This window comes from Herpailurus yagouaroundi, unplaced genomic scaffold (genome assembly GCF_014898765.1).
Source record: "Herpailurus yagouaroundi ecotype Mexico unplaced genomic scaffold, PumYag 139, whole genome shotgun sequence".
Taxonomy (NCBI): Eukaryota; Metazoa; Chordata; class Mammalia; order Carnivora; family Felidae; genus Herpailurus; species Herpailurus yagouaroundi.
In genome coordinates, this window is record NW_024412394.1 from 15,733,321 (window position 1) to 15,757,397 (window position 24,077).

Sequence of the window (24,077 nt, forward strand, 5' to 3'; positions counted from 1 at the left end):
AGCACTGGGGTGAGCTGGGGGCTGGATTTGCAAGTCTGCAGGGAGCCTCTGAGGGCTGCAGGAAGTTGTCTGGTGCTGAGGTAGGCCAGCTCTGAGGTCTGTGGTGAAGTCAGGTGTTCACTGCACTCTACTTCCCCATAGTCCACACTGGGTTGCTTAGGTCTGGGTTAGGTGAAGGATCAGGTGAGTGTGAATCTTTTCTTGTTTCTGTGCTTCACCCAATTGCTGTATCCCTCACCTAGAATCCCTAGCTCTTGTGAAGGTATTTTTGTGAATGATGTTTTTGGGTGGGGGATAAGTGCTAGAAATTCCTATGCTGCCATTTGCTGACATCACCCTGCAACCAATTCTATGACATTTTTAAAAAATTTTAATTAATTAATTAATTTTATTTATTTTGAGAGAGAGAGAGAGAGAGGGAAAACAGGGGAGTAGCATACAGAGAGAGAGAGAGAGAGAGAGAGAGAGAGAGAGAGAGAGAGAGAATCCTAAGCAAGCTTCATGCTCTCAGCCCAGAGCCCAACATGGGGCTTGATCTCACAAACTCATGAGATCATGACCTGAGCCAAGACCAAGAGTCAGATGCTTAACTGACTGAGCCACCCAGGCACCCCAACACTATGACATTTTATTTAAAAATGTTTTTTAATGTTTATTTATGAGAGAGAGAGAAAAAGAGAGAATGAGTGGGGGAGGGGCAGAGAGAGAGGGAGACAGAATCTGAAAGCAAGTTCCAGGCTCTGAGCTGTCACCACAGGGCCTGATCAGGGCTTGAACTCATGAGCTCATGACCTGAACCAAAGTCAGACACTTAGCCAACCGAGCCACTCACGCTCCCCAACACTGTGACATTTTAAATGCTTACCTATATCATTAAATTTTTACCAAATATCCTTATGAGAAACATATAATTATTATAGTCATTTTATAAAAGAGGAACTTTAAGTCTGATCTGCTTTGTCACTATAGTTTGCATTTTCTAGTTTCATATAAATAGAATCACACAGTATGTACACTTCTATGTCTTCTTTCACTCAGACTACTTTGAGACTCATCCGAGTTGTTGGTTAATCCATTTACATGTTAGTGGGCATTTGGATTGTTTCTAACTTTTTGCTATTACAAGTAAACCTGCTATGGATGCTCAAGGACAGGTCTTGAAGAGATCTATGTTTTCTTTTCTCATGGGCACATAGAAATGGAAAGGCTAGAGTGTATGGTAGGTGTATAGCGTTTTAAGAACCTGAATACATGTTTTCTAAAGTAATTGCACCATTTTATATCCCCAGGAGGAGTATATGAAGGATCCAGGTCCCCTACAACTTCACCAGCACTTTGTATAGTGAGTGTTTTTCATTTTATTTGGTCTGATACTTGGGTAGTGGTCTCTCATAGTGGTTTTAATTTGCATTTTTTAACAAGTGGTGATGTTGACCATCTTTTCATATTCTTATTTGCCATCTGTACATGTTTTTTTATGAAGTGTTTGTTCACATCTTTGGGCCATTTTTATTGGGTTGCCTGTGTTCATCAGTACTGAGTTTTGAGAGTCATCATATATTCCTGATACAAGTCCTTTCTCAGATGGATGATTTGTAAACAATTTCTCATGGCCTATGACTGGTCCTTTCATTCTCTTATGAGTGTTTTTGAAGAAAATAATTTTTTCATTTTGATGAAGCCCAATTTATCAGTTTTTACTTTTTTTTTTTTAATTTTTTTTCAACGTTTATTTATTTTTGGGACAGAGAGAGACAGAGCATGAACGGGCGAGGGACAGAGAGAGAGGGAGACACAGAATCGGAAACAGGCTCCAGGCTCTGAGCCATCAGCCCAGAGCCTGACGCGGGGCTCGAACTCACGGACCGCGAGATCGTGACCTGGTTGAAGTCGGACGCTTAACCGACTGCGCCACCCAGGCGCCCCCAGTTTTTACTTTTATAGATGACTTTGTATATAAGAAATATTTGCCTAACCAGAAGTCACAAATATTTTCTCTTACATCTTCTAAACATTTTCTAATTTCTTTATTTGGGTCTATGATAAATTTTTGTATACAGTGCAAAGTATGGATCAAACTCATTTTTTTAAACATACGGATGTCAATTTTCCCACCACCCCTTATTGATAAGACTCTTCTTTCTCCATTGAGCTTCCTCTCTACCACTGCCAAAAATCCACTGTCCCCATACAGCTGACCCTTGAACAACATAAGTTTGAACTGTATGAGTCCATTTATACATGGATTTTTTTGGATAAATACATTTAGGGTACTGCAGAGTAAAGTACTGTACAGAAATTATTTTAATAATATTTTCTAGCTTACTCTATTGTAACAACACAGTGTACAATACATATAACATACCAAAAATGTGTTAATCAGCTATTTATGTTCTCATTAAGGCTTCTGTTCAACAGTAAGCTATTAGTAGTTAAGTTTTTGGAGAGTCAGGAGTTATACACAGATTTTTGACTGTGTAGAGTATCAGTCCCCCAACCCCTGTGTTTCAAAAGTCAACTGTATATGTAGGTATATTTCCCATTTGGTGATTATGTGTGTCATTGCTTCTATCCATAAGACAGTTTTACTCCTTCATTTCTAATTAGATGTTTTTTTTTGTCTTATCTGATTCACTGGCCAGAACTAGTATAATGCCTAGTGATGAGAGTGACATCTTTGCCTATTTTCTGAACTTAGGGGGAAAAAGTCAGTCTTTCACCATTAAATACAGTGTTAGCTATACATTTGTTTATAGCTTTTCTTTATCAAGCTGAGAAACTTCCCTTCTTGTTTTGCTGAGAGTTTCATCAGGATTGGATACTAGGTTTCATAAAATGCTTATTCTTTCTTTTAAAGTTTACTTATTTATTTTGAGAGAGAGAGAGAGAGAGAGAGAGAGAGAGAGAGAGCAGGAGGGAGAGAGAGAATCCTAAGAAGCTCCACTCTAGCAGTGCAGAGCCTGATATGGGGCTTGAACCACAAACTGTGAGATCATGACCTGAGCCAAAACCAAGAGTCAGAGCCTTAACCAACTGAGCCACCCAGGCACCTCAGCCTCCTTAACTGTTTTTAGATTTCTTGTGTATGTTTTCTCACCTATAAAATGGGTCTACTTCACCATGTTTTTGTCATCAATATTAAATGAGAATGTATGCAAACTTATAAATGATAAATCTCTCTGAAATATTTTTTTTTCTTGGAAGGCTATCTTTGTATATGCTCTCAGATAATGTTTTCTTTTAACTTATCAACTAAACCTGTAGGGAGATCAAAATATCAAAGAATAAGTAAGAACAGAGCTGATTTCCACTTTTGTTAAAATTTTATAGGCAAATATTTTGGAAATTTTGCACTGTATAATCATTTATCTGGGCTGAGTCTAGCTGGGGTGAACTATGAATACTCAAAAATATTGTGCAAGAATCATTTTTTTATTCTAAAACGTGATTACTTTTGTTTAAAGAGGAGGCCATAAGACAAAGGTACATGTCAATCTTTGAATTTAAACTTTATTCAAGTAAAAATTCATGTAGTAGGAATGACAGTGATGTTATAGTTTTTTTTTTCTTTTTTGCATGATGTTTCAAGAAACGTACTTCTCCATTCTGATCCCTTTCAGTGACCAAAAGTCTATGATTATACAACTTTCAAAATTCTCAACTTGATTCAATTCATTAAGTTTAAAGTACCAAATTGCTATCAAAGTCCGAAGTTGTCATCATAGACTATGCTGCTTTTGTAAATCACTGTATGAAAGAGATTTCTATAAAGATCCAGGAGAAAAAAATGCATTACTGTGTGGAACCATATTTGTAACTAACATGCCTAAAATCCCCTGCGATATGTATTAACTAAATGATGCAGCCCTCTTCACTTAGTTTTGCAATGCACACTGGGCATCTCAGTATATTTTGTTTTCACACAGGCAAGTAGCCTTGCACTTTTCCTGAAGCAATTCATGTCCACAGCCGGCTGTTGTCTTCAAGGAGTCACAGTTACTAAGGAGATCTTCATACTCGCAACTATTGGCTGTGACAAAAACAAATTATTTACCTCATTATCATATTCCTTAGTAGCAGCAAAACAATCCACACATTCAAAGTGCATGAGATGGGTAGGAGACTGGACAAAACAAGTCAACATCACTTACACAATGATGGACTTTTCCTTTCTTAAGGGACATATCAGGTGCCTCAGTCAAGCTCACTGATCAATCTAACACTTTTTTATTTTGAATTTGGTCATGTTTCTAAATGAATTGACCTACTTTTCTCCCTTAGCCAAAAGAGTAAAATGAATATAAATAAATCTCTCTACACCTGAAGTCTAATGTAGGGGCCACTAGTCACATGTAGCTATTGAAATTTAAATTATTTTAAACTAAAGTAAAAAATTTAGTCCCTTAATCTTACTAGCCACATTTCAAGTGTTCAAAGGTCACATGTGACTAATGGCTACTTGTAAGACATATGCTGATAGAGAATATTTCCTTCATTTCATTCTCTTCAATAGCACTGTTTCAGACTCCAAAGCTTTCTTTCTGGAGAAACAGATATCTATGGGAAGATAAAGGTGCAAAACAATGATAATATGCACTCTTTCCTTCTGGTATTTCTTGGATCCTCCCCAAACTCAACAAATTTCAAGCTACTTATCATACTGCTCACAAGGTTGACAATTCTTGGGTATGGTCTCCTTGTACCCCTCCCACAATCTCAGAGAAATGGCTCTCTGACTACTCAGTAATTTAGGCCGAGACTGGATCAGTCAGAACTTCATCTTTCCTACTTCAGACCAGCATTCAACCAGGACAGGTAACAAACCCTGGCTATTCTATTCCTTGTTTTCCAACCCTGTCCAATTATCTCATTCATTTTGTCAGTAATGCAGTAAAGACATCTTTTTTTTTTTTTTTTTTTTTTAACCCATAGTTTTCAACAATTTTCTAGCTGGCTTCCATCCAATTGTTTCTACATACTATTGTTAGGAATCTCTTTATAAAACATGGTTCTGGCCCTGTCACTCTTCTGTTTAAAACCTTTCAGTTGAGTGCTTATTGATAACAGGATAAATTCCATGCTTCTTAGCAAATAGCATTCAGAAGAGTTGTTAATATGTAACCCTTTTTTCTTCATTAGTTGATTTATAGCTTTAATACAATCAATATTATGAATTATACCTACATAATTCAGTCAGTAAGAATGCTAACTAAAGGTGAATGTACTTGAAAGGTAAAAATCTCAACAAATGATATTTATTCAACTCTTATTCATAATAATTTTAATCCAAGCATCCCAACTATAAAGAGCTAACAGCTATTTTTGCTTCATTACAACTTTAGAAATCATATATATGATATTTTTTTAAATTCTCTCCTGTTGCAACAATATTTTTGTGGGTCTATGAGTCAGTGCTACATACAGATTTGATTTTGCCATTAAAAATATGCAGTGAACTACTATCAAAACACAGGGAGAGTAATTATTAAGTTAAACACTGTGATTTCAATTATACTACAGGAAAAAGAGGAAATCAGCATGATGAACTCATTAGCACACAAAAATATAATATTTCATTTGCCTGTCTAGATTGAGCTATAATGTGATCTTACACCCATAGATTTACATTTCAAAATAAGACTTTTGGTATAAAGATACTAACTTTGAGGAAATGAACTATTTACCAGAAATATGTATAGTTAATATTAATGAGCTTTGCATAGTCACAAAAACACATTGATGGTAGATCTTTCATTATCTTACATGTGGTAATATTTTCACTGCAAGTAATGTGTAGGTTACTAAATAAACTGTGTAAAATATTTACATAAACACAGTCTGTTAAGTAACATATTTGTCTTTTGCATAAGGATACTATTTAAATTGGTTCCTTTAGGAGATTTCTTAACCCATAAAAATAAAATAAAACATCAACTGTTTCTTATAATAGCAAAGTAATCACTTCAAACTTACTGCATAGTCCATCCTCACAGTTACCAGGGCAACTGGCACAAGGTGTTCCTTGCTGGTAAGGGGTATTCTTTTTACTCACATTGTTACCGCTGGAATTTAAAATACATAATGTCAAATAACTTCACTTTACAGTTTAGTTTATACTCCCCCAAAGCAGTATAAATTACCAAATATGCATGACTATTAAATGCTTTTAGGTATGTTAACAAAACTGAAAAAATATAATTCCCAGTGAGTAATTCAGGTAACATTCAAATTAAGAAAATACTTCACATGTTGACCCATGTCCTTGACTATAATTTTTCAATCTGAGCAACTAAATCACATTAATGGGAGTGTAAAGTTTTTAGAGTATATTTCAATGTGGCAACACTTTTCATCTCCCACTAGACATGGTCAAATTTGTTAAGACAGTACACCCAATGTGAGTGCTAGGGAATAGAGCATATCCCCCAAGAGAGACAAAAGAGCCTCTGGGACATAGGGATTATAGTTTGGAAAAGAATATTTAATATTACAATATCATTTTATTTGAAACATAATAAAATACCAAATTTCATATATATATATATATATATATATATATGTATGTATATATATATATACACACACACACACACACAGACACAGACACACATATATATACATTTTACTTTTAGAATGAGAGTAGTAATATTTAAGTAGTTAGTGGTGTGTGTGCTTGTCAGACAGGGAAGGAAAAGAAGGTTTGTGAATTTCTAGAGGCGGTATGTGAAAGATTTTTATGTTTACTAGAAAGGGAACGTTAATTAAAAAAAAGTTTTGAGAAGCATGAATATCCAGAATGTAATCACATTATAGTGACTAACTTATAACTCGCTTGTGATCATTACCTATTGGCCATTTAATTCATTTGAAATACAAGGGAGTCCAAATATCAATAGTGTCAAGTGGGACAAAGACACAAGGCCATGCATTTGAATCTCAGGCCCTACACAGGATATATCTGAATGTGTGTGAGCCCCTGGAAAAATGTGAACTAGACACAAACATGTTCCGAAAGTGCTCTCACCCCTGCTTTCCCTCATTATTCACTCCAACTCTCACTTCAGATACCTGGCGTCAGGCCCTCCTCTCTTATAGCCAGACAGTGAATTTGGATGCATTCTCCTAAGAACTTTTCAATTCTTTCTACTAAACCCTCATAGGTGCTTGCAGGAAGATGGCATTGGAAGTCATACTTCTCAAACGGATATCCATATACTTGGGTTATCGACAGTCTCAAAATAAAACCTGAAGGAAGCTTGGTTTTAGGGGTCTCCTGTCCCTGGTGGCAAGGAATTTCAAACATTTAAAGAAATTAAGGCTAACAGATATGTTGAGACTAGATCGTCAGTATATCCACAGAATTTATTCTGGGTAAGTTCAAACATAATCTTTGATGAAAGAACACATTTCCTGCTGCAAGTCAGGACCTTAAAGAATGGTTCATTATGGAGATTTTGTGCAAACTTCTGAAAAACAAGGATTAAGGATGTTCTTCTCTCCTGGACTCTGAAATACATTAAAGATCTCTTGAAAACACCTTTGAGAGCCAATGAATGAGTCATCTGTGATGGTAATAACACAGGCAGCATTTTAGATAAGCAGGGGTGGGAACATTTTAGCAGAAAGAGCTGAAATCACAATCAGCCATTCCCAGTTTCCCAGTCCACTACCATCCCTTGCTTAACCATCAGGCTGCCACCTTCCTAGAGTATGAAGTTAGTGAGAAGTAATGACATCAAATCTACAGAAATGCACACTACCCACGCTTTCCCTCATTATAGCTGTGAGCCTAAGGGAAAGGTCACTGAGAGAAAAGATGTCACATTAAGGAAAGAGAGTTTCAGATTTTACACTTGGAATTTAGAATGTGGTCTCTTCTCTGATAATTGAATGTATCACGACTTAAAAGGCATTTCTAAAGATTTATCCCTTCTGGATAGGCCTAGAGGGTATTATGCTAAGTTAAATAAGTTAGACAGAGAAAGACAGATAGCACATGATTCACTTGTATGTGGATTCTAAAAAACAATCAGGCAAATAAGCAAAAAGCAGAAACAGACCATAGGTATAAGGGGGTGGGGGATGGGTAAAATGGGTAAAGAGGACTGGGAGGTATGAACTTCCAGTTATGGAATAAGTAAGTGATGGGGATAGAAGGTACAGCATAGGGACTATGGTCAATTGTATTGTAATAGCATGTAATAGCATGGTGACTGATGGTAGCTACACTTGTGAGCATGGCATAAGGTATAGACTTGTCACTATGTTATATACCTAAAACTAATATGACATTGTGGATCAACTATGTATGAATTTTAAAAAATGAAAAAAATTCCTTCCTTCCCTTTACTGATATGTGTTTTATATCGCAGTTTGTTTATTCCGTAAGAATTTCAAAATATTAAACTGCACATAGGATTATTGTGTTAAACTCTAAAGTATATACTTACGCAGGACAATATTGGCAAACATAGTAGTATTTTAAACTTTCTTGATTGGGACAATAGGCAATTCCACATCCAACGTGGAAAGAGGAGTACCAGACAAGCTACAAATCCAAAAAGGAATATGGGAGAGTACATTAAAGAAGATAGAAAATATTGAAAAAATAATAATAACAAATGTAAAACTGAAAACATGGTACTATTATAGTTTGTAGCCAAGTACCTTATGGAAATATTTAGTTCAATTATTGAAACAAAGTCACAAATTTTAAAATATTAAATTTTAACATGCATTCACTATTTTATCCAATCCTAATTTAGAAAAAGTATGGAGTCTGCTTTCTTACCAAGAGTTTTGCAAACTATGGGGAAAAAAGACAGCTCCAGATGAAGTACCAGCTAATGCTAGGACTATTCTATCTAGTCAGGCTCTTACCCAAATTAAATATTGGACTTGGTCATAATTTAAAATTTATTTAATTATTTTGAGAGAGAGAGAGAGAGAGAGAGAGAGAGAACACACACAAGTGGGGAAGGGGTAGACAGAGGGAAGAGAGAGAATCCCAAGCAGTCTCCATGCTGTCAGCTCAGAGCCCTACATGGGGCTCGATCTCATGAACGTGAACCGAAATCAAGAGTCAGACACTTAACTGACTGAGCCACCTGGCGCCCCAGGGCTTGGTCATAATTTAAAGATGCTTTCTATATTAGAGCAATTGTGGCAAAAGTGTTTTCATTTGTTTCTCTTACCTGGGTGTAATGTCCAACAACTGAACTGGAACTCTTAGGTCCTACACCATAGACAAAATTATTGCGTTCCTCATACCAGTTTTGGATCGCATTTGACCAGGAAGCAGGGTCACTTGACATATAGAGATTCTCACCACATTTTGTACCTAAAGAGAAACATCATTCATGAGGAAGCAATAAAGTATGCAATGGCAAAAGCAACCAACTATATGAACACAAGGATGTTGCCTTTCAAACATAGTGCCTATACTTGCTAACTGTTAATACATAATAAAAGGACTTCTGTCCTTATCAGCTATAAAGTTGAATAGAAGACAGATCTGTCTAGCATGCTAAGGCTGGCTTCAACATGTACAACTGAGTAGGCTGAGAAGACCGTATGCTTTAAAAATCCTCTGGATTGCCAAATTTGCATTCTTTTTCATGCTAAATTCACATGTGTAATATCTTCTATGCTCTCAGCTTTGTATTGTAAATTTGCAAAAAGCAGTGACCAACTTTTATTCTTTTCCTCTTCTTGTTCACCCTCACCAGAGATTTTTCATATACTGGACTCTGAGTAAATGTTTATGATTATGATTATGATTATGATTATGATTTTGTGTGAACTTGGATAAAAAGATCTAGAAGTGATTTTAAGAGCACCAGTTAAGAGACAACTGACATCAGGGGGGATGGAAGTTTTGAAAGTTTTTGGATCCTCCCTTAATCAATGAATCAGAATGTCATAAGGCCAAATCTTCTGAGGAAGATTTGGTAAGAAAAACCTTGCAGGGTGACATCAGCAATATGGCAGGATAGGAAGCCCAGATTCTCCTTCCCCTAACAAACACACTGATTCAGCAACAATTCCCAAACAAATTGCCCTCATGAGAATTCCAAAACTAATGGAAAGGCTTCTATACTCTGGAAAAATATGAGCCCAGAGTCACTGAAGCCTGTAGGGAAATTGGGACACCCTCTTGCTAGAATACCTACCCTCAGCACAGTGCCTGCCATATGATCAGGAAGAAATCCAATGTCCCAACTTCTCCCAGGGGAAGGAAAGAATTGATTTATGTGTCCAGCCACCCAACCTTTCCCAAAGAAAACTTCCCAGATGGTTGGCTTCTGTCTTGTTAGTCTTGGAGCTCTGGTAGTCAGGCACAGGCTAGCCACCTGGAGGAGAATGGAGATAGTGTCTGGGGCTGGTAGATACCATATCTCCTCTCCCTGGCTCAGCACAGAGCATACATATGAAAAATTATAGTTCTCAGTTTCCTCCTTGGGAAACAAAGTCTTGACTGGTGTGTCTAATGCCTGAATTTCTCCAAGGCTTCCCAAAGAACTAACATGGCTTGGTATTCTTGGAGCTCTGACAGGCTTGGCACAGTCACAGTCTTGCCCTCTGGGGACAATAGAGATGGTGGTTTGGATTGGTAGATGCCATGGCTCCCTCCTCTCCCTTTCTCAGAAACAGAGCCTGTTTCTCCCAAAGGTGGGAAAGAGTTGGTCTGGGCATCCAGGGCCACAAATTTTCGAGATGCTGCTCAAAGGACTGACTTCTGACTTGCCTCTCTGAGAATGTTAACAGACCTCACATAACAAGATGTGGGGCTCATGAGAATAAAGATTTGCCATAGCTTCCCTTCTTGTTCAGCATAGAGTGAGGAGATAAAAATCGCAAGCTTCTAGCCTCTTCCTGGATAGGGAAAGAGTTGGCTGGAATGCCCAAAGATCCTTTGTTTTCAGGGGCCTGCCTGAGGAATTGACTATGGATCTTTTCTGACCACAATTTGAATAGACATTCTCCAAAGATATACAAATGACCAACAGGTATATGAAAAGGTGCTCAATGTTGCTAATCATCAGGGAAATGCAAATCAAAATAATGAGATATCACCTTATATCGGTAAGGATGTTTTTGATGGGTGGAGAAAGGGCAATGAGTGAAGAATGTGGAGAAATTGGAATGGTGTACACTTTTGGTGGAAATAAAAATGGTATAGGTGCTAATGGAAAAAAGTACGGGGGTTCTTCAAAAAAATTAAAACTAGAATTACCAAATGATCCAGTAATACCACTTCTGAGTACTTATCCAAAATAACTGGAATCAGGTTCTTAAAGAGATATTAGCATTCTCATGTTCGTTGCAGCACCATTCACAATAGCCACCATGTGGAAACAACCTAAAATCCATGGACAGATGAATGGATGAACAAAAAGACACATACACATACAATGGATGTCACTCATCCTTACAAAGGAAGGAAATTCTACATTTGGGTGAGACAGTATGGATGAATCTTGAAAATGTTAACTGAAATAAGCCAGTCATAGACAGACAACTACTACATGATTCCATTTACAAGAAGTACCTAAAATAGTCAAATTCATAGAATCAAAGAGTGGAATAGTGGTAGCCAGGGATGGGGGAAAGGAGAAATGAGAAGTCACCAATCAATGGGCATAAAGTTTCAAATAAATAAGATGAATAATTTCAGATGAATAAATTCTTCTATGCAACATTTTACCTAGACAACAATATTGTATAGTACATTTAACTATTTGCTAAAGGTGTAGGTCTCATGTTAAGTATTCTTACCATTATAAAATTAAGAGAGAAAGAAGTGTCTTGCTGCCCAGAAATTTTCTCTTTTCTTTTTTTTACTTTTTTTTTTTTACATTTTTACTTATTTTTGAGAGACAGAGAGAGACAGAGCACAAGTGGGGGAGGGGCAGAGAGAATGAGACACAGACTCCGAAGCAGGCTCCAGGCTCTGAGGTGTCATCACAGAGCCTGACGCGGGGGACGAACTCACTAACAGTGAGATCATGACCTGAGCCAAAGTCGGATGCTTAACCGACTGAGCCACCCAGGTGCCCCTTCTCTATCTTTTCAAGATCTCAAATAATATTTACATTTTGGTAGCTTGAAATATAAGGTCTACATACTGCTTAAAGAGAGTATAAGATATTCTTGGCTATCACCTTCAATATGGAAAAAATAAACTAAGACTCTAACCATGTAGATTTGCATCATTAAGACCATTTGTTTTCATCTTCTACTGAAAACCATCATTCTCTTCATAATTTTTAACAGATTAGCATCAACAATATAAGCGATAATTATAATGAAAATACAGGTAAAAATTCATTACTTTCAAACTGAGTTGCCTAAATGTATTATGTTTGATAATGTAAATAATTATTTTATGTAAGATTTATGCATAAAAGTATTTTTTCTTTCATAGTTTTTATAACCCTTGATAAGATATTGTATAGTTTTTGAGTATAATATATTATCTATGCAAATAAGCCCACAGTCCATACAAAGTAGTTAGCAAAACTTGAAAACTTAATCAATATATGCGAAGTATTCATCATGATTTTAAAAGCTTTAAGTATTTTCAGAGTAAAATTCAGGGAAAAAAATAACAATTTAGTATATTTTATAAATATAAAAGAAGAGATATCAAAATGCCAAACACACAATATCACAAAAAGGGCAGTGGATTAGAAATCAATAAGCCTGGCTATACAACTTCAGAATGTGCTCTTAGGTCATTTCTCCCATGTCCCTAATCTTTAAAGTTAGAGAAATGACGACTGTTGACTGTTGACTCATGAGCTGGTTGAGAGGAACAAATGAAGTGTTCCTTCAGAAATTATTTGCATAATGTAAAAAATCAAAAGCACAAAATGGTACTTATAAGGATGTCTCCCTATACAGATACTTTGATTTTAAGAAGAGCAGTATAAGCAACATTTATTTACTAGATCTTCTTACAAGGTCCCAGAATGTTCCATTCTATTTGATGTTCCATAATATTTTGCAGTATTATTTTATTTGTTCACTTATTTAACAGATATTTGCTCATTTACGTACTGGTTTTTCGGTCTTCTGCATTGCTGTGTTCTAAAGTGCACTTGTTTGCCCATTTTTGGGCATTTGCTGCTGTTTCTCTGTTCCATTCCTAAATGTCACAAGAAAAAAATACACTTAGGGATTCAACTCCAAAGAAGCATATGCTTTATAACATACTTGGTCGGTTGATTTGCACTACTTTAAACTTCTCTAGGTATATTATCTAATTGTCAGTGGTATCAGAAGACCTGTTTGTTAGGGGTGTGTGTGTGTGTGTGTGTGTGTGTGTGTGTGTGTGTGTGTATCTGCTCCAGTGCCAATTTCTACATGAAAAGTTCATAAATGAAGTGTCTACTGAGAGAAATATCTAATAAAATAATATCTGGCTATTTATGATTGTACAGGAACCACACATAGGATTTTTAGTAATGGGGCTACTCTAAATACCCAACATGTGAAGTCTTGAATTATATTTTGTTAGTAATGAATAGGCCTAGATTGTTCCCAATTTCAGTCATAGCCCATTACATTCAAATGGGAGATATCTAGCTTTTTTGGACTATTCCCTGGAAAGCGGTTGTTATCTACCCTAAATGGCACTGATTTTGAAGGAAAGGGGATTCCCAGGGGGTGCCTGGCTGGCTCAGTTGGTAGAGCATATGACTCTTGATCTTGGAGTCCTGAGTTTGAGCCCCACATGGGCATAAAGATTACTTACAAAAAATAAAATATATGAGGGAAAGGGGACTCCATTATGTTAGACTAAAGTGGATAGTGAACAAAATGGCTTCACATTTGAGGTCTGAAGATTTGGCTTCTAATTTTTGCCCTTCCCAACTTAATAAGCCCTATAACGTTGACAAATCATTTAACCATTACAAAGGAAAATTAATTTCTATTTTGCTCATAGTGCAGTTCAAATTAAATAGCAAAACAGACATAAAACTTTGTAAGTCACAAGGTTCTTAAGAAATGCCAGTACCAGCTCCCTGCTCTTACCACCACTGATTCATACCACTAGGCTTTATCACTGCTTCTTACCATCTTCAGCATGTTGCTGGCAGGTGGAGAAACTGATTTCCTTAATTCATTATGTTTATTTACAATCTCTTTTTGGATTTGAGTTTGAGTGGTTAACAAAGCAGTAAAGGATGGATCCTAAAGAGAAATAAAATTAAGGTTATCTTTTTAACATTTGTTAAAATTGCATATGGTGGGGGCTAAGTTAATTTGAAGGAACAAAGATCACTTTAAAGAGCATTCAGTTCAGGCTCATAGTAGTTGTTAAGAATTGCCAATTGACCTGAGCCAAAGCTATGACAAATAGAAAAGAAGTAACTTGAAGCTCAAGAAGTAACTTGAATCTCCTCTGAGGCCACAGACGCCAATTTCTAGTTTCAAGGAACTCTTAATGTGCTTTTTCTCCTTTAATGGTCCTTCCCAATCCTTTGTTATATCTCTGGTCATTTCCTGGTCTTCATTTACAAAATTATTTAAAAGAGAGATATATTTTGCTCTTTTGAATCACTAAATGTTTGCTAATAAGATTCTTTACATACCTTCTGCCCCATATGGTTTTCTTCACCTTCTCTATAGACATATAGACATGCTTTTTATAGGCATATAAGTGATAATATTTTATAACCACAAAGGCACACAATAGGAACATTAACACACATTCATTCATATTCGATCAGGCTGCAGCAGATAGGATAAGGGTGGAGCTCAAGGTTCATCTTGGAGTTGAAAGGAATCTTAAAATCTGTATTACGGAATGCCAAATGAGTTTTGACCCAGTGTCAGGATTCTCTGGTCTGATGAGTTCTAGTCCTAGCATTCTGTGGTCCTTGGATGTCCTCTTATAAGAGAAGGGTTAAAGAAAGGTGGGGAAACAGCAATGACCAGAACTTCTCACATTCAGAGATTTTCTGATCAAGAGATAGACACTTTATATGGACACATACCCTCTAATCATTGAAAAGGATGATGGATTTTGTTCTTGGGATTATTTAAGCAAAGTAGCTTATTATATCTTATTTTTTTAATTTGCATCCAAGTTAGTCAGCATATAGTGCAACAATAATTTCAGGGGTAGATTCCTTAATTCCCCTTACCCATTTAGCCTATCCCCCCTCCCATAACCCCTCCAGTAACCCTCTGTTTGTTCTCCATATTTAAGTCTCTTATGTTTTGTCTCCCTCCCTGTTTTTATATTATTTTTGCTTCCCTTCCCTTGTGTTCATATGTTCTGTGTCTTAAAGTCCTCATATGAGTGAAGTCATATGATATTTGTCTTTCTATGACTAATTTTGTTTAGCATAATACCCTCTAGTTCTATCCACGTAGTTGCAAATGGCAAGATTTCATTCTTTTTGATTGCTGAGTAATACTCTATTGTATATATATACCACATCTTCAAAGTAGCTTATTCTAATTGTAAGAGTTGAGTTCAAGAGTAGGGCTCTCACATACCAAGTCTATGAGCATGAATAACAAAGCAAAAACAAACACTAAGAACTTTAGAGGTTGTACATTAAAAAAAATTTTTTTTAACGTTTATTCATTTTTTGGTAGAGAGAGACAGAGTGCGAGTGGGGATGGGCAGAGAAAGAGGGAGACACAGAATCTAAAGCAGGCTCCAGGCTCTGAACTGACAGCACAGAGCCCAATGTGGGGCTTGAACTCACGGACCGTGAGATCATGACCTGAGCCGAAGTTGGACGCTCAACCGACTGAGCCACCCAGGTGCCCCAAGAGGTTGTACATTTTTTTAATGTAAAAAATTGGTATATTTTTACCATACAGTAATGATGAAAATTAAACATGGTGATACATAAAGTTGTGTTAATTTAGGGTTATGGTATTGTTAATTTCTTTTTGAGATCACACTGATATGAATTTTAAAAAGTAAATAAGAAAAGATCTTGTGGGGAGAAGACTATCATTTACTTTTTAAATCATAGACCATAGGTCCATTAGAAAAACAATTCAAGCATAATATGTAATTTTAACTTTTTGGTGGTCACATTTAAAAAAAGTAAAATAAGAAGCAGGTAATATTAATTTCTTTTATATATATTTTTATATCTTATTCACCATGATAAATGTACTCTTTAAATATTTGTTTGTTTATTTATTTATTTAGAACATGCAAACAGAGGGAGGGGAGAGAGAGAGAGGGAGAGAGAGAATTCGAAGCAAGTTTTGCATTGTCAGCATTGAGCCCAAAGGGAAGCTTTATCTCACAAACTGGGATCATGACCTGAGCTGAAATCAAGCGTCAGATGCTTAACTGACTAAACCACCCAACTGCCCCAATAAGTGTACTCTTTAATCCCCATCACCTATTTTCCTCATTTCCTCACCCACCTCCCCTCTGGTAACCATCTGTTCTGTATAGTTAAGAGTCTGTTTCTTGGTTTCTCTCTCTCTCTCTCTTGCTTGCTCACTTTTTCCTTTGTTCATTTGTTTTGTTTCTTAAATTCCACGTGAGTGCAATCATATGGTATTTGTCTTTCTCTGACTGACTTATTTCACTTAGCATTATACTCCCTAGATCTATCCCTGTTACTGCAAATGGTAAAATTTAATTCTTTTTTTATGGCTGATTATATATATATATATATATATATATATATATATATATATATATGTATATATATATGCCACATCTTCTTTATCCATTCATTTACCCATGGGCACTTGGGCTGCTTTCATAGTTTGACTATTGTAAATAATGATATATTCAGGGGTGCATATATATTTTCTAATTAGTGTTTTCATATTCTATGGGTAAATTTTTTGGAAACCTCCATACTGTTTTCTACAGTGTCTGCACCAGTTTGCATTCACACCAACAGTACACAAGGGTTCCTTTTTCTCAAAAACCTCTCCAACACTTGTTTCTTGTGTTTTTTTATTTTAGCCATTCTGACTGGTGTCAGGTGGTATCTCATTGCAGCCTTGATTTACATTTCTCTGATGATGAGTGATGTTGAACATCTTCTCATGTGTCTGTTGACCATTGTATGTCTTTTTTATAGACATGTCTGTTCATGTCTTCTGTCCATTTAAAAAAATTTTTTTAATGTTTGTTTATTTTTTGAGACAGAGAGAAACTGTGTATGAATGAGGGAGGGGCAGAGAGAGAAGGAGATGCAGGATCAGAAGCAGGCTCCAGGCTTTGAGCTGTCAGCACAGAGCCTGATGCAAGGCTTGAACCCACGAACTGAGATCATGCCCTGAGCTGAAGTTGGACACTTAACTGACTGCACCACCCAAGCACTCCTCTTCTGTCCATTTTCAATTGGATTACTATTAAAAATTTTTTTTAAAAACATTTATTCATATTTGAGTGTGAGAGACACAGAGTGTGAGTTGGGGAGGGGCAGTGAGGGAGACACAGAATCTGAAGAAGACTCCAGGCTCTGAGCTGTCAGCACAGAACCGGAGGCAGGACTCAAACTCAGACAGTGAGATCAGGACCTGAGCTGAAGTCAGATGCTTAACCAACTGAGTCACCCAGGCGCCCCTGGATTATTTGTTTTTAGCATGCTGAGTTGTATCAGTTCTTTATATATTTTGGATACTAAGCCTTTATCAGATATGTTATTTGCAAATGTCTTCTCCCATTCTCTAGGCTGCCTTTTAGTTGTGTTGATTCCTTCACTGTTCAGAAGCTTTTTGTTTTGATGTAGTCCCAATAGTTTATTTTTGCTTTTACTTTCTTTGCCTCAGGAGACAGATCTAGAAAAGTGTCCCTACAGCTGATGTCAGAGGCATTAACTCCTGTGCTCTCTTGTAGTATTTTTATGGTTTCAGGTGTCACATTTGGGTCCTTAATCCATTTTGAGTTTATAATTTTGTGTATGGTGAAAGAAAGTGGTCCAGTTTCATACTTTTTCATGTGACTGTCCAGTTTTCCCAACAACAGTTGTTGAAGAGACTGTCTTTTTCCCATTGTATATTCATTCCTCCTTTGTTGAAAATTAATTGACCATCAGTTGTAGGTTTATTGCTGGGTTTTCTGTTCTATTCTGTTGATCAATGTGTCTATTGTTATGCCAGTACCATACTGTTTTAATTACTACAGCTTTGTAATGTAACTCGAAGTCTGAAATTGTGATACCTCCAGTTTTACTTTTCTTTTTCAAGATTGCTTGGCTATTTGAGGTCTTTTGTGGTTCCATACAAATTTTAGGGGCCTTGTTCTAGCTCTGTGAAAAATGCTGTTGGTATTTTGATAGGGCTTGCATGAAATCTGTGGATTGCTTTGGGTAATATAGACATTTTAATAATATTTGTTCTTCCAACCCATGAGCATGGAATGTCTTTCCATTTGTTAGTGTCCTCTTGAATTTCTTTCATCAGCATTTTATAGTTTTCAGAGTATGGGTCTTTCATTTATTTCTTTTATTTCTTACAACATTTATTTATTTCATTTATTTCTTACAACAGCCCTTAGACCTAATACATTATTTAATTATCTAAAATATAATTCCATCGAGTATTGAATATCTAAGTTAGTTATTGAATATATTTTCTAAGTTTCTAAGTTTCTAAGTTTATTCCTAAATATTTTATTGTTTTTGGTGCAACTGTAAATGAGATTGTTTTTTCAATTTCACGTTCCGATGCTTCATTATTAATGTATAGGAATGCAACAGATTTCTGTATATTGATTTTGTATCTTGTGACTTTCCTGAATTGACCTATCAGTTCTAGCAGTTTTTTGGTGGAGTCTTTCAGGTTTTCTATATATAGTATTCTGTCATGTGCAAATAGTGAGAGTTTTACTTCTTCCTTACCAATTTGGATGCCTTTCATTTCTTTATGTTGTCTAATTTCTGTGGTGAGGACTTGCACTACTATGTGGAATAAAAAGTGGTGATAGAGGGCATTCTTATCTTATTCCTGACCTAAGGGGAAAAGCTCTCATTTTTTCACCATTGAGTATGATGTTGCTGTGAGTTTTCACATAAGGCCTTTATTATCTTGTGTTCTCTCCAGACCCAAAGGTTTTTTATCATGAAAGGATGTTGTACTTCGTCAAATATTTTTTTTAGAATTATTGAAATTATTGTATATTTTTTATCTTTTCTCTTAATCACATGATGATTCACATTGATTGTTTTGCAAATATTGAACCACACTTGCATCCTGGAAATAAATGCTACCCTATTGTGGTGTATGGTTTTTTACTGTATTCACATTATTTTAAATAATAAATTTTATTTGTAATGAGTTGACTAGAAGTCTACAAAAATTGTATGTCTACGTCCTAATCCCCAGATTCTGTCCATGTGACCTTATCTAGATAAGAGTCTTTGTAGATATAATTAAGTTTAGGATCTCAATATTAAATCATCCTGGATTATTCAAGATTATTATTATTCAAGTAGGGTCTAAATCGAACGACAAGTACCCTTATAAGAGACACAGAAAGGAGAAGGGAAGGTAGAGAGTAAGTGATATAGCCACAAGCCTAGTAATCCCAGTGACTGGTGGAAGCCACCTGAAGCTAAAGGAAAACAGACAACAGATTTCCCTCTCGATCCTCCAGAGGGAATGTGGCCCTGCCGACATCTAAATTTTAAGCTTCTGGTCTCCAGAACTGTGACAGAATAAATTTCTGTTGTTCTAAGCCACATAGCTTGCATTTATTTCTTACAACAGCCCTTAGACCTAATACATTATTTAATTATCTAAAATATAATTCCATCGAGTATTGAATATCTAAGTTAGTTATTGAATATATTTTCTTCGCCTCCTCCTCCTTCTTTTTCAGTAGTACATCTTTAAAATCTAGTGTGTATTTTATACTTACAGTATATCTTGTTTTGGACAAGCCACATTGTATTCATTAGCCACATATGACTAGTGGCTGCTGTATTGGAGAGCTCAGCCTTAGAATATCATCTAGATAATAGTGTTAAGGGATCTGAGCTACCAATCAGTACTTTGTGATGTCCACTCTTGCCCCTTCTACTCTCAAAGGACCTAGCCATCCCGAAAGATACCTGGATAGCTTTAAAAAGATTTTAAAATTTAACTTTACCTTTGCTTCTGTGGGTAAAGATGGAAGCAGCACAGCAGCCAGAAACAACACTATCGGGAATACAGCCATTGCTGGAAAGTAAATCAAAGAGAGCAAAGTTCTGCATTAAAATATGTAGTACATAGACCTCTGACTATGAGGAAAAAAACAATGTAATGATCTTGGCTATTTTAATGAACTGTAATTCCCAAATTCATAAGAAATGTAACAAGATTTCATCTGGTGCAAGCAGAATCATAGTGGAATCAACTTTGTCACTGATACGGACAATAAAAAATAAATTGAAACACTTGTCTGACGCTCTTGAAGTATACCTATAAAGGTTAGGAATATATCACCATGTTTCTGCTCAGCTCTATTGCTCCATTAAAATCCATTAAAAATATGGAAAACCAGATTTCTTCAGAGTTAATTGATACTGTATTGATTAATAATCCCAATCTTTGGGGAAAGTTTATTTTCAATGTGCACCATCTCTTGGTGTTCTATAAAAACCAGAACTGTTTGTTCTTTTATTGACATATGACTTTAATCAAGATTCCAAGATTACTATTATACAGAAATAAATGTACACTTTATTAGTGGTTATTTCCCCAGCAGAGGGATTAGAAATTATTTTGATTTTATTCCTTATACTTGTCTATATCTCAAATTTCCCTGTATAAAAAAATAAAATACAAATAATATATTGACAGTCTAGCCTGTCCAAATTTGCTGAACTCATGATTTGGTATAAAAGTTGTTTAATATATTCACTAACTTTTTAAAAGGCATTCAACATTGGGTGGCCCATGTTGTCCTTTCTCAGTATGTCAAAAAAAATTCTTGGTCCTCTAGGCAAAGCAACAAACCCACTAAGCTTAAATAAGCACTGATCATCTGGCAGTTAGTCATATAAATTACTAACTTTGTAAACTGAGGGAATGCTACATTGATTGGTGTTCTTCATGTGAGATTGGTACTCCCAAATTCTTGAAGAGAAAGAAAACTCTGAACAATTTATCTGTGGTACTTCTCAGGACTTATTGATGGGTAAATAGTAGACAACTGATACCTGTTCCCTGCATTCCCTTTATCCTCAATAATGTGCTCACAAAAAGGAGAGGAGTGAACATTTATTGACAGTGCAATGCAAAACTTGATGTCTAATTTCACTATCATACCTTGGTGAGTATGACTATATTTTACAGATGAAGAAATTGAAGATTAGGCTAATTTATCTATACCAATGGTAAGTTCTTAAGTAACTTCAGAAATTAGCCTTCAACCAAGTAAGGTCAAAGCCAATGCACATTGACAGGAATATTGTTTTCACCTGAGAAAAGCAATCATTTTGTAGCACACTGGAGGCACTCATCCCTATTTTAACAATACCTGTATTAATACATGACAATACATGTTCATAGCAAAAATTATCAATATGGAAGTATATAATATATGCAATTTGCCATATTTACATTTCTTCTAGTTAAGATGGTTCCAGAATAATTGTTTCGAAGTCAAACACGAGAATTCTATTATCTATTTTAAGCTGAAGTGTAAAGAATTAGAGTTTCAACTTGATAAAATGAGTAAAGAGTAAAATTAACTTGATTCTCTTAATAAAAATTTATCCATAACGTTTTGAAAATCATAAATAAACGTATTAAATATATTATTTTTACCACTGGAAAAACAAAGATGACTGACACATAAACGTTCACATTAAAATAAATGAGTTATCACTTACTGTTGGTTCTCAGAGCAGGATGAAGTATTTGCTTTACCTGTAGAAAGAAGGGAGGTGGAGACGACCTTAGAGCACAATACATGTTACGTCTATTTATATTTTAGCAAATTCTGGTTGTGCAAGTAAACCTAAATGAATAGATTTCTGAAACAGAATTTTTCACACCCATATATTCAAATTTCATTGCTAGTTGTCTGGCATTGCTTTTGATATTATTTAGTTTCCATACAGCTTTTAACACAAGTTAATACAGCATGCCTTCCCTCCCTAACCAGCCCCGCCCCCTCTTCTAGATGCTGCTTTTTTGACCTAGTATTTTTATAATAACCACTGATGACTGGTTAATCATTGTGAAGATAACCAGCGTCCTACCTTACAGTTGAACTTCTGTGGCTCAGCTTTCTTTTAATTCCTAATTAGCAACTTTCTATGGCTTATTAAACATAGTCTTTAGAAACCATCAGTTCTCAGAAATCCAGAGCGTCAAGGTTCTCTGCTGTAAAATGGGGACTATCACATCAACAGCTTTGGTTTGCAAAGGGTGTGGCACAACATACATAAAGCACCTAACATTGTGTCTGCAATATAATACTCAGTAAATGGAAATTATTAATATTTTTATGATGATCCTTTACAATGTGTGATAGTTTGCTGAGATTGTAAGATCTTCCCATAAATGCATGTTGTTTGACTCAATTTCTAATTTTAGAAGTGTCATAAGATCTGTTTTTACATCTGGGTATCATAGGAAAAAAAATCAGCATAATCTCATTGGAGATTCACATGTTCAAGGCCCAGGTCTACTAGGAATCTTGTAATTTAAAAAAAAATGTTCTAACATCTGGACTGTTGCAGCCTCATCAGCTCATTGATAGATATACACATTAGCTGGGTAATTTTATATAGCTCAATCATTCAATGGGATTATATTAGATGATCCACAATTCCATAATTCAACAGACTATGATGCCACATATTCCTCCCTACCACTCTCCTGTTCCCTCCCCGTCACTTACCCAACCTATAATCATCTTTGTTGCATCAATGAAAGCAATGGAAAAATCCACATTCATACAGAGCTGAAAAGTTGGCTGCCATTTCCCCCTTGGTACTTACTAATGGAAAAGTACTGTCCCCTTTCTTGCAGGTGTTTTAAGACTGGGATGACATCGTTCTACGGTGTCTGTAGGAAGAGCATGATGTTCAGTTTCATAATCCTAGAATAGGGGAAAAAAGACAATATTTAAAATAAAGATGGAAAGCATAAATAAGTAGTATTAATCATCTCTGTCACAAACCTAAAGCTTAACTGTGTTTAGTATTACTAATATTAGTAATTTTAATTTATTTGATCTTACCCATCAAGAATCCTTCTGAGATCAGATTATATTTTGATATCTTGGTATTTCCTTCAAACAGTAGCAAAGAAGTGGGCTTCTTAAACAAGTTCAATTAACTATTGACTGACTGACTTCCTTGGAATACCACGGTATATTTTCCAGATTCCCAAATCCTTATACACTCTTGGAAGATAATTTCTATAAGTAGTCACCCGCAGAGTAACCTTTTACTACATGGATTTGGTGTCACACCTACATGTCTTCATGTCTTTCCCTGGAAGCCAGTAGATGACATGTAGTCCAGAAGAGTCAACAGCCATCATTCTAATTGCCTGCAATATATAGTTCCTAATAACAGTGCATTCAACAGAAATAAAAAACTGAAGTTCTTAATTTGACCTCATGAAAGGCCTGATTTACAAATGACTTCAGGCTTCAGCTATGAATCAGAGCATTTCATGTAAATGGAATGATTCATCTTTTAAGACAGGTAAAGAGTTCCAACTGGATAAACATCAAGAGGCATGTTGAAAGTCTTCGGTGGATCAGAGATATGCAACAAAACCGAAACTCTGCGTGCATCTGCACTGATCAGCTGATGTGCCCACCAGAGTCCCAGAAGAGGCGCGGAGGACCAGAAGACTTCTCACCCCACAGATCTTTCTCTCTCGTCTTCACCCCACCTCCCGGGCCCTGATCATTGCCTTTCCCAGACTGCTGCAAGTCTTACCCTGGCTCCAGAGCCCAGATCTTCCTGCAGGGTGGATGGAGCCAGAGAGAGGCTGCTGCTCGCTGCTTGGACAGCGAGAGTAAGATACTCATCCAAGCAGGTGTGAGCGAGGAGCTACGTCACGGGCTTTGTGCCCTCAGCGCAGTCGTCAGCTTACTGAATTCCTACAACCGCCTCCCC

General features: G+C 36.1%; 1 protein-coding gene across 3 annotated transcripts; it reads right to left on the reverse strand.

Annotated features, from left to right (window-relative positions):
- Nucleotides 1-3,484: 3,484 nt before the first annotated feature.
- On the reverse strand, nucleotides 3,485-24,019 carry CRISP2 (cysteine rich secretory protein 2). 3 transcript variants are annotated; one of them, XM_040473741.1, is made up of 10 exons: nucleotides 23,898-24,019; nucleotides 22,944-23,044; nucleotides 21,828-21,864; nucleotides 20,099-20,169; nucleotides 14,083-14,199; nucleotides 13,063-13,150; nucleotides 9,195-9,340; nucleotides 8,451-8,548; nucleotides 5,974-6,062; nucleotides 3,485-4,030 (listed from the first exon to the last, which is right to left on the reverse strand). In XM_040473741.1, the coding sequence occupies exons 4-10, from the start codon at nucleotides 20,165-20,167 to the stop codon at nucleotides 3,903-3,905; spliced, it is 735 nt and encodes a 244-aa protein (XP_040329675.1). In that variant the 5' UTR covers nucleotides 20,168-20,169; nucleotides 21,828-21,864; nucleotides 22,944-23,044; nucleotides 23,898-24,019; the 3' UTR covers nucleotides 3,485-3,902. The 3 variants fall into 3 exon arrangements, with proteins under 3 accessions (XP_040329675.1, XP_040329676.1, XP_040329677.1); XM_040473742.1 differs by lacking the exon at nucleotides 23,898-24,019 and adding an exon at nucleotides 23,424-23,538; XM_040473743.1 differs by lacking the exon at nucleotides 23,898-24,019 and adding an exon at nucleotides 23,186-23,208.
- Between the last annotated feature and the right edge of the window lie 58 nt (nucleotides 24,020-24,077).

Excerpts from the sequence above, each read along its gene's own strand:
- CRISP2 (XM_040473741.1), bottom strand. The coding sequence starts at position 20,167 with ATGGCTGTATTCCCGATAGTGTTGTTTCTGGCTGCTGTGCTGCTTCCA. Across the intron at positions 13,151-14,082 it reads CCAGCAACATGCTGAAGATG|GAATGGAACAGAGAAACAGC; the intron begins GTAAGAAGCAGT and ends TGTGACATTTAG. Across the intron at positions 4,031-5,973 it reads CTGTGAGGATGGACTATGCA|CCAATAGTTGCGAGTATGAA; the intron begins GTAAGTTTGAAG and ends TTTTTGTCACAG.